Source organism: Platalea leucorodia, assembly GCF_965183815.1.
Source record: "Platalea leucorodia genome assembly, chromosome: 5".
NCBI lineage: Eukaryota > Metazoa > Chordata > Aves > Pelecaniformes > Threskiornithidae > Platalea > Platalea leucorodia.
In genome coordinates, this window is record NC_138827.1 from 89,410,107 (window position 1) to 89,421,448 (window position 11,342).

Genomic DNA, 11,342 nt, shown 5'->3' on the forward strand with positions numbered 1-11,342 from the left:
TGGCCTGTCTGCCACGAACTAGAGTGTTAATCCCCATGTGTCTCCCATGGAAAAAAATGATGTTGTTGTTTATTATTTATTGCTCTGACATTTATTATTCACTGTGAGTATTTATTATTTAGGGCATACGTTATTTGTAGGTCAGCATATCACACTGAAGTACAATAGCCATTTTATAGGTATTCTGAAATTCTGGATCCTTGGTCTCAGAAGCTCAGGGTTTAACATCAGGAAGAAAGTATGGAGAAGGGGCTAGAAAATGTTAAGAGAAAGCCGGTTTCTGAAAGTAGATTCAGTCCTTTTTGGCTTGCCTGGATTCTGTCCGTGGGCAGCGCAAATTGAAATTGCCCTGCCAGCTTAAGTGGATGTGGCACAACTGTGGATTTCTACCAGCCAAGAACCTTGCTCTGTATTCTTTTTGTGTGACATACAGTCTTCAGAGCAGGGCTGTGTCTTTGCTGTCTTTTTTCAGCATCGTACACCACATAGGCTCTCGTCAAATGAATGTAGACCATGTTAACTATTGAGCTGATGCTCTAGCTGTGATCTCCTGGAGGGGCACTCTCGCTCCCCAGCGTGCCCAACCAGGTGGCCATTTCAGGGATGTGTCTGCAGAGACTGTGAGCGCAAACAAGCTCAGTGCATCTTGGTCTCTCCTGCTCACTGCTTGCACCATACAACAGTTTGACCTCTTGAGTATTGAGGGTCAGGGAAAATACAAGTGATACATGATGATCAGAATAGTAACCTAGAGGTTCCTCTTGGCTTTAGGCTTCTGTGAAGTCTATGAGTATGCTAAGAATCAAGGTCTGAAAGTTAGGCCGTTGCAAGTTTTGTAGGAGTAAGGCACTCATGTTTAATTGTAACTCATAATTGAAAGAGGCTAATGTGGATAATGGTCTCTTGCTATCTTCAGATCAAGACAAATACTTTTTTGGAGGGTGTTACATGCCTCAGTAGAAGGGTGACTGGCTGAAACTCTGTAACCTTTTTTACACAGGAGATGAGGAAAAAAAGGTATGATCTCATCTTAAGCCCTTGGTGGAGCTGAAATTTTGCCACTGACTTCATTGTACCAGGACTTCACTTCTGTGGCCTGATGTAAAGCTTATGTGAGAGTCCAGTTGATTGCCATGGGCTTTGCAACACATATGTAACTCCACAAACACTAGTATTTTCTGCTCCACATTGTTATAAGACAGCATTAATAAATATGATTTTTTTTTTTTTCTTCCCGCCTCTAGATTACAGACTTGGAAGCAAAGCCAGAAAATGGTTTGGCAGCTGTTAGGTAGGAATGGCTTTTTTTGAGGATTTGGAGGTGGTGGGGTGAGGGAAAATGCTTTTGTCTAATGCAAACTGTATGTAACATAACCCAGATGTTCTCAGGTTGGAATCCAGTCCGCACTTCTCATGCAAGACTCAGGTGTCAGCTGCGGAGGCTTGACAGCATGTCACCTCCCACACTTGCCATGCAGAGCTGAGCATTATTGCTGCTTACTGCCTAGGATAGTCTGGGCTGAGATGGCAACATAAAAGATCTCCTCCCTTGGAAGAGTGGTGAATTCATCTCACTGTGTCCCACCTCTTTGGGAAAGAAAGGGAAGAAGCAATCTGGAAAGGAGCCATTGCCATTTGTCCTCTGTGAACTGGCCAACCCATGATGTTCATTTATCTCACCCAAACTCATGCACAAATGCCTACTAAATTGGATACAGCAACAATTTTACATCCTCGTAAACAATTCAGCTGGGCATTGGGCTCTGCTTAAGCAGCTAGTCTACTTTCCTAATTTGAGCTAGTCCATGAGCAGTCCTGTGCCGGTCTGTGCCAAGATGCCATCTCACTGAGGTCACGGTTACCTCCAGCACCCCATCACCAGACCTATGCGAGGCTGCTGAGATGCAGTCTTTGAAGGTCTCTGAGAAGAGATTGCCTGGAAGTCCTAACCCACAAAAAGTGAGGGTCACTTTTCACAGGAGAGAGAGTAAGAGGGTAAAATTACACAGCAGGGAAAACTAATCTTATATTGAAAAACTGGGCAACAAATCAGGTGATTATTTTGGTAGCTTGCAGGAGAGGCTGTCATAACCTTATGGAGTTACAGAATGCTTTGGGAGAGAAAGCGCACTTCTAAAGTGTCTGATATTATGCTTCCCCTGCCCTGTCTGACAACCCAATGAAGTATGCCTTCTTTGCAGATTCATTAATGGTTTGAGCCAAGATGTCAACCTCACCATTGACAGTGAACAGTTCATTGCTATTCAGAAAAACTACAGCGCTTCTGAGTACTCACTGCTAAAAAGGGACAAGTAAGTTTCCCTTGCTATGCTGAAGGTCCTTGCTGAGGCCTTTCCTTGGATACAATGGGGCTTTTCTTGGGCAAATAGCAAAACCTTCATTGCTATTGCCTTGGCATTTGGTTGCGAGGGCAGATGTTTGTAAAAAAGCAGAATTATCAGCTCTGCGCAGAGCAGGTGCTCTGGGCCACTCGTGTGTGTGCAGAAGCACCACACATATAGTCTTCAAAGTGTCCAAGCCAAAGGACAGCAAATCAGTATCTCTGTGTGTAATATGCGGTTGAATAGATTCAGCCTCCAAACAGTGTCTGGGGATAGCTCCCTTCCTGTGGCTGTTATTGCTTTGGTAAGATAAAATCACTAGGGACAAAGCTTGGAAAATTTATTCCCATGACATGAGTATAATGACATCCTAATTTAGGCCATAATCTGAGTTTTCTCAGAGTCAGGTCAGAGCAATTTTGGCAACCCAAAAAGCCTTTTGAAGAAGTCCAGATACAGCACTTAACTTTCTCTGAGCTTTTATTCACATTATGTGGGGGCCTGGAGGGAAGAGACTGGCCATTGCTGTGCATCTGTCAGCAGAGTAAGGTGGGACATGGTGAAATCCCCTCTGCCGTTTGATGCCTGCTCTATTTTGTTATTCTCTCAGGCCCAAGCTCTTAGTGTTAGGGTGCTCTGAGGGAAAGGCCAATTCATATTCCATGCTACAAAGCATTGGTATGTGGGCTGGTAACATCAAGTAACATTCCATGGCTTTGCAGGCTGGGCTTGTTAGACAGGGGCTCCATATGGCCTTGGTTTGGCAGCATTGGAGTTGGCTCTTGTAGGGTATTTCTGGCATTTGCAGTGTTTCAAAACAAGCTTCATGGCTTTTCTCTGCATCAGCTCCATCCAAAATATTTATTGCTGCAATTTAGTAGGATGCAGCAGCCATTGTGGCAATGCTGCTGAGCCTCTGTGCCGTCTTACACGTCCAAAATCAGAAAAACAAATATGAACGCTAACTTGCTCTACTGAAAGGAAACAAAGCGGCTTGTGAGTGCATATCTCTGTGTTCCTGAGGGCTGCTTGAGCCTGGCTAACTTATCTGGCCTACAGTTCCTGAAGGAATGGTGAAAAGTTTGGAAGGAAAGTAAACCTGGGGCGGGGAGAATCAGTGCTAGGAAGAAGCAGAAACCATTTAAAAATGTTAGCAATAGCCCAGGTCATTAGGTGAACTCCAGTCAGTGCCTAAGTGTTTCTGGAAGGAAAAGATGGCAACAACACTAGTGATCGTCTGACATAAACATTACTGCAGCTTTACATCATACATCTTCCCTACTCCCATTGTAGGGGCATGTTTGATAGCTCCGCTCTGTGCTCTTTGTCTGTGGGACTAACTGGGAAATATTGTACTTTGTCATTGTATCTAGATATAATAATGGAAAATGTATAACTGAAATGGGAGAATTCACCCTGGAGCTAGGGCTGCTCGACTTCGGCGCATCATACACCATTGTGATAACTAACGTAAGTGTCCCTGTGACAATAACAAGTGCTTTCTGTTCTAGTCTCTGGCAGTGCTTCTGTTCTTATTTTTGTGACTCTCACTTGCTTTGTCCACCCTGCAAGACCTGGGCAGTAGCCACCTGAAGGCAGTCCGTTATACAAGGGCTAGTAAAAGGTTTTGGCACCTACCTACGCAAAATGGGTGGGTACTCATTCCACCTTACTCCGTGATCTTGTCAGATCACATGGCTTTAAGAAGTAAGATCTTTTTCCTTGATGGAAATCCTCCATGGAAAATCATGTGATCCGTGGTTTGTGCTGGTCTCATGCCATCCTTTTTTAGTTAACATTGACCCAGCACACTGCAAAGAGCTATTACAGTCTGCCGAGAGCTGACTTTGCTTGTGGTCTTTAAAATATTGTACCTGGTGGTACCTCACACCTCAAAAACTCTGCAGAAACAGTCTGCTGTATCCTCACACTTAACTTGCTGATCTAAAGGCTGATCTTCCAAGACCTTTGGATGATGCATGGAGGAAAGAGGGACAAAGTGTAGAGGGAGGAGGTTGGTGAGATTGTACGTCTGTTTTTCCTCCTCTCACTGTCTGTACGGCTCATTTGGAGCCTAGTGTAAAGTCAAGACATGGTTTTCCGAACAACCTAGCCCTGATGGGATGTGAGCACTGCTGAGAGGGTGGGTTCCTTTCCCTGCCTGCCAGCCTCTTACGCTGCTCCAACCCTGGTCCAGCTAGCAGGAGCCACGGAGATGAACGTGATCAGGTTAGTTCCCATTTTAACCTTTCCACTGCACAGGCACACAGACAAACCAGGTCTGACAGGACACACTGCTAAGCTGCCCTCTGAGACTTTGACTACTGTGTTGTGATGAGCAGAGCAAAGTGCTGTCAGCTGCTCCCTGGCAGTAACATCTCCCTGTTGGGCAATTAATGTGAGCTGTTCATGTCTGCAGAGTCCAAATATGTAGGGGGGAAAAATAGAGCTGCAAAGCACCTGGCATTTTTTTTTTTTTGACTCCAGTAGCTGGAGTGGGATGCACAGTCCTGGAGGGAAGAGGCAGATGCTGCCATCTGTGAGTGCAGAGATTTATGTACATAAAGCGCATACAAACTTGAAGTGATGTTGGCCAGACCCTTCTTCCATGGCTGCAAGCCTTTTTCACCAGATGAGAAACCAAGCAGAGAATTTGCATGAAGAATATTACATTAAGAATATTGCCCCAGAGCCTCTGGTAACGCAACTGAGTCAGGGTCAGTTGAGGTATATGTGTCCTATCTCACTGTGGGCAAGGATTCCAGTTTGTGGTCCCATCTACAAAAGTTCCTGTTGTAGCTATGGCTGCTCGGCAGGGGCTTTGTGCCTCAGCCCCTCAGCCCTTCTGGACCCTGTGCTAGTCCTTTAATCTTTTTGACCCTCTGTTTTTCCATCTCAGTCCCTGTGGTTTCCTCCTCCTGTAGAGAGTTTGCTCCAGGCCAAGATGATTTTTGATTATTACAGTGATTTGTACTGAGCCCTGCTCCTCTGCCAGGAGTGCTATATAGAAGAACGAAGAATGCAATATATTAGTCTGCTAATGTGGCTGAACTGTGATACTTAAATCATTGGGATGCTGCCTTCTACCCAGCCTTCCTCAGTGTGCAGTTATAGTATGGTGGTTGTGACATTTCTTTATGGGCTAAAGAGCAATGCACAGCTCTCCTCTCACCCCTTTTAGCCTGCTAAAATACAGTCTCTTGATTTGCCTCCCTGCATGGTGATTAAGTACATCTCATACAAGTACTCTTCTTAAACACGGGGTTTTCTGCCTGAAGTCATTTCAGCCTGATGTTTTCCTGGCTAAATCTCTCTCTGTCTCTGTGCATCAGAGTCAGTATTAATTACACCTGGGAAAGCAAACAAAAAGAATGAGGAATACACCTACCATAACTATCTGAATACATCTGATACGGGGCAGTCTCTGTTACTCTTGGTGTTCCTGAACTGGATTTGTTTGGGTGTTACCGTTATGAGTTGTACGGTGCTGATGAAACGGGAGCAGTGGCCACATGGCTGCAATGAGCATTTATCTTCTCATCCTCTTCTGGCCCTTGGGACAGCAGCAGGTCACAGGCTCTGCACAATACCACACAGGCTTTTCCCAACCCCACTACGGAAGGCAACTTGTTGGTTTGCAATAACTCATGCAACTCTTGCAGCACATGCATGAGCTGGGATGCTTCCCTCCTGCCATCTCTGCCCTGTGCAGTAGGAGTCAGCCTGTTCCCAACAGGCTTGGAAATGGCAAGGGTCAGACGCAGAGTTTTGCTTCCAGGGCAGAACTTTACTTCCAGCTTCACTTAAAACTTCATTTTGGTAAAGTTGCTTTTGGAGTCCAGGTTAAGAAGGATCTGATCTTTGAGCAGCTAATCAACATGCCTTTATTTTCCTGCTAGGTTTCTGGAGGTGCTGTTAAGACATGGAAGTCAGAAGACATCAAAGCCAACAATGTCCATATGGCTTGGCAGTTACCACAATACATCTTAATATCTGCTGGGGAGGTGATGTTCTCCATTACAGGTCTGGCCTTCTCCTATTCTCAGGTACTCCACTTAAAGATTAGACCTCAGGCTTACAATTAGACTTCAGGATTTATTCCTGCATCTGCCGTTGACTTGTAATACATCCTTTGGCATGACGCTTACTGACAATGTTATCTGTGGTTCAGCTAAACGTGGGATTATAACACAGCTTTCTGAGTGCCCTCAAGCTAAATTAATTCATACACTGAAGATACCTGTTCTCAATTATACTCAGGAAACTCCTTTTCTGGTAAAGCTAAGAACAGAACAGGACTGCATAGAAGTTTATTTTAATGTGAAAGCTCTGAATACTGTAATATCAGTTTTTTCTCCCAGTGAAATATTTTGTGGTATGTATTTTCCAGTGATAAAAAGGCAAAGGTATCTCAAGGACTACACAGTGGCAATGGCCTTGGAACCTGCTTTAAGCTGAGAGACTGAAGGGATCTAAGCCTACACGAGTCTGTAACAGGGGAACAAAGGAGTAACGAGTGTGCAAGGGATGATTTGATTGTTGTCTGGGGAGAAGGTTTATGAGAAGACAGGACTGAGACATTATAAGATCAAAAAGCTGAAGGTTCTCAAATTTATCCTTGGAGTAAAGTGCAGATGTTTATTAGTGAGGGCAATTAATACAGTGGGATGATCTGTCAGGGGATGTGGAAAATGTCATCAGCAGGAAGTTTAACATCAAGATCCAGTCTCTTTTCCAAAGGTGTACAGCCACATGGCACCAGACTCCAGGCTGCAGGGCTTGTGTGGCTCCCTGAACTTCCCGATCGTATAATTTCAGATGATGCAGGTTTGGGACGATCAGGATCCAACTCTGCAAAACCAGCATCTCCTCTTTCTTCATGTATCCTCCTGGAGGACAAGTTTTGAAAGCTCCTTGTATGCAGCTGTTGAAATTAACCATAGAGGAGACTGTGCACAGAGGAAATTCTGCCATCTTCTCCTAGGCTGAGCTCAGTGACACCTACGCTAGGCAGGACATCACAGGGTGAACCAGGGCAGAAGGGCACAGTGTGATACCCACTGACCAGGCCCTTCTCCTCTTTTCAGTCTCCAGCCAGCATGAAGTCGGTGCTGCAGGCAGGCTGGCTGCTCACGGTGGCTGTTGGGAATACCCTTGTGCTCGTTGTTGCACAGGCTGCGCCAATGGCACAGGTATGATTCAGCTCTTAAAATGGAGGTAATGCTTTAAAACAGGCCTGGATGGTGCTTCTGGGTGTCTGTGTCCTGGAGGCACAGCTTCTCTGCACAGCCACAGGCTCTTGCAATGGAGTGATAGCAGCCTGCACTGAGCTGCTTCCCACCCAGGGCTCTGCGTTGCCCTCAGCAGCGTTGCCCTCTGGAGCAATGGCTCTCCCTAAGCCTCCCAGTGGCAGTAAATAATAGTGATCTGCACTGCGATAAGATTGCTGGAGCTCAGCTCTATGCAAGCAGGCCATATTTGGGCCTGGAGCCTAGACACGATGCCAGCCACGTGTTGCAGTTTCTTCCCGAAAGCAGCTTGCCTGCATCCAACTAGCCCAGTGGGCAGGCAACCTCCTCAAGTGTCTAGTTTGGGAATCCTTCAGGGCCAGCTGCCTGTGGCACCCCTGAGATGTCGGGCTTGCATGGGGAGGTGGTGGTGCAGAGCTTGTTTAATTCAGGCTATCAGACTTCTGGGATGATGGCATGAAGGTGTGAAGAGAGGCTCATTTCTGGCTAACATGAAACTGCCTCTCCCAAAGGCATCTTGTGGGCAAAAAGCCCAGGCAGATTGTTCCAGTCAGGACAGATTTGTAAGAAAAGATTTAATGAAACGAGCCCAATCTAACTGGTTTGTTTCAAGGTACATCACATATTCATAATTACATTATGTGTACATGAGTTTACCAGAAAACAGGATGAGAAACTTTCTATCTTGTGAGCAATCTTGGAAGCTAAAAAGTAATTTTCACCTAGCTCTTTAAAAAGTGCTTGGACGTGCAGAGAAATTCTCTGGACTGAGAGTCTGGGGTCCCCTGACCTGCTGTTCTTTTTTCTTTCCTAGTGGGCTGAATTTGTCTTGTTCACTGTTCTCCTCTTTGCTGTGTGCATTATTTTCTCCATCATGGGATATTTCTATGTCAGTGTGGATCCAGAGGACCTAGAAGAAAAGGAAGAGAAGAGAGAGACCTCAAGCAGAGGAAACATGATTAGTCTCGTTACTCAGAAAACAAAGCTCTAACACATGGGTTGGGATTTTTTTGGTTTTTTTCTAACTCCGTAGATGGGAGGGTAAAAGAAGGGTGGGGACAATTTTATTTTATAGCACTGCAGTCTTTATTACTCAAAATGTAGCCACCTTCGAAATGGGACCAAATAGCCCTCTATAAAAACAATGGGGGTCCTGAAATCAGAGCAAAACTCCCTGGGAAAGCTCCTCTGGTATTAAAAGCCCTTATAAGTAAATACAGTGTAATTTAAAACCTGCCCATCTTTTTAAGCATGGAATGCTTTCCTGTGATTTTGTTTTAAACGTATATTTAGGGCAGCAGGGAGGAAGGGGGGAAGGAATGCCATATGACAGCAAAATTTGGAGATGTTGGGAGCAAAGAATGAAAACCCAGTATAGGAATTAGGGAAGAATAGATTTTACCGACAGAAGAATTTTTAATGCTGTTATCAAGGACTGGAAGTGTTATACACAATCCCAAAGGATTTCATCATGTAACTCTCCTTATGAGTATTTCACCCCATTATTACATATTATGAATGGTCCTGATTTATGACTTTCACCTCCAGGCTCAGAAGTAATAACAGGGAATTAAATTCTGCAGGCTAAAATATTCCCAAAACACTACTGAAAACGATATGCGTGCTACCATCTCTCTGACACCCATTTTTTCCTAGAAGTTTTTAGCAACTGATGGTGTTCTTTGATTAGATGTGATTAGAGAATTGGTTTATGCTTTCTTATTTCAGAAATCTAGGCAGTTATTTGCCATCTTCCTATATATTAAGCCTTTATTGGGCATTTCCTTTTACAGCACCTGCCACCGCAAGTTAGGATATGGCTGATTGCTTATCTCATGCTTCAGTTATTCCCCACTGGGAGACGCGTTGCAGCAGTTTCTATAACATTCCAAGCATTCTGCAGTGAGTTAAACAAGGATGCACTTTATCATTTTTTCAGTCCACAAGAGGAGACCATGGCATGGGAGATTTTTCTTTTTCCTCTCTTTTTTTCTGCGTCTCTGCCAAACTTTGGATATAGCTATTTTATCAGAATTGTGATATAGTTGTCTGATTTTCCTCGCTTGCGTGAAGCTGTGATTTCATGTTCTGCATAGAAGTAATTCGACCATTGCTGATGTAGTAAAACTCCTCAGAGTCCCTGCCTTCCTCTGTCGCTCCAAGGCCACAGTTGTAACAGGTATGGCCTAATTTACAACAAGGTTGTCAATAGGATCTTCAGGTTCACAGAGAACAGATTTTAAATGACGCTTTCCTCTTCCATCTTGGCATTCGCCATAAGTGGTTGCTGATGCTTTGATTCAGGAGATCATGAAATACATGTCATAAGACTGAGAAAACCCCACTTTTTGGTTTATAACTGGAAGACTCGCAGCCTCAGATTGTTTCCTTTGCTTCCTGTCCTAAATGGTCATGAACTTCCACCACTAGTTCTGCATAAGCTCCTGCCTGCTGTGAAATAGCATCTGGGTCTTGTGCCAGAGGAGGACCATGGTCTCAGATAAATGACAACAGGCTGCGGGTGTGCGCACAGAAACACTTGATGTGGTTCAGTCGGTGCAGAGCCATTTATTAAGCTGTGGTGGCTGGATCCAGGCGGCTGAACCCTGTGACGCAGCGGGGAATGAAAGGCATTGAAAGCCATCTATTAGGTCATCCGACCTGCTCCTCAGAAGCCAAGTGAGGATTATTCCCTCTGCTCCTTTCTGGTATTGTTCTCCTGCCGTGATTCTTTGTGTGGGTTCTTTCTCCTCCAGGCTTTGTTGTTTTCCTAATCCTGTTTTATGATACACTGCAAATCAGCTCAGAGCCTGCTGAATCACTCTGCTGTGATGCTGTTTGACCAGCTTCCAATTTGAAGCACTAATAGAAAGCATTTCTTCCTCCCCCCCGCAAACAAAACAAAAATCCCTGAACTGAAGGAATGGACAGGCTCCAGTAACACTGAACAGACACAATTTAGAATTATTGGAGCATTTAATTTTTTATAAGCCTTGAATTTGGAAGTATGTTGGGGTTTGAGGGCATATGTGGTGAAGAGACAATTGAAAATTATTGGAGCAGTTTCCTTCGGAAGCACTTGGTACATCGCAGCTCAGAGTGGCATGAGGGAAAGCAAAGTGTCCAGAGGACGCGATCTTTTAGACTATATATGCTCAAGAACCTCTTGATTTTTACGTTTTATTTCCTTACTGGCGGCACTACCAGAAGCTGTCACACACTCTGAGCTTAATTTAAAGGAATCATTCCAAACTCATAAAAGATACATTTAGGATGTCATCTGTATCTGCTTTTTAGACTTCTCATGCCAAATTGCCCCTTTCCAAACATCTCCGTGTTCCAAACCATCACCATAATGCTGGGGGGAGAAAAATTGCAGTTCACAGTTGGGAAGGTTATGAACAGGAAGGCAATGCTAATAAAGTGCTAACATGAGGCTGGGGGCTGCTCCTGCAGCCCCTCCAGGGAATTGCTTGCCCGAGGGGGTGTAAGGCTCTGTTTACATTTCTCTTCCAGCTTGACACAGTTACTTCTTCCCACTGGCTCATCATCACCGATGGGAAGCTTTGTCCCCCTCTGATCTGCCTGCTTGGTTGCTGGTATGATCCTTCCCCACCGTTTCAGCTGCAGTCATAAAGCTTTGCTAATTGGACCCATTTATTTATTTGAAATGCACCAGCAGTTTGGAGGGATTTCCACTGGCCACGCTGACAACCAGCCAGGAGCAGGCTGGGGGCTGTAATGAAGAGCT

The 11,342-nt window shown here is 44.8% G+C and overlaps 1 protein-coding gene across 1 annotated transcript in view; it reads left to right on the top strand.

The window, feature by feature from the left end:
- The window catches only part of SLC15A2 (solute carrier family 15 member 2), a gene marked incomplete at its 5' end in the record, with an annotated part of 38,280 nt that extends 29,687 nt beyond the window's left edge, over positions 1 to 8,593 (top strand). The window contains 6 exons of the mRNA XM_082311770.1: positions 1,245 to 1,291; positions 2,202 to 2,312; positions 3,716 to 3,812; positions 6,242 to 6,388; positions 7,430 to 7,534; positions 8,406 to 8,593. Coding sequence (XP_082167896.1) covers positions 1,245 to 1,291; positions 2,202 to 2,312; positions 3,716 to 3,812; positions 6,242 to 6,388; positions 7,430 to 7,534; positions 8,406 to 8,582 — 684 coding nt within the window. The 3' untranslated portion in view covers positions 8,583 to 8,593. The remainder of the gene's footprint in view (positions 1 to 1,244; positions 1,292 to 2,201; positions 2,313 to 3,715; positions 3,813 to 6,241; positions 6,389 to 7,429; positions 7,535 to 8,405) is intronic.
- Positions 8,594 to 11,342: the final 2,749 nt, after the last annotated feature.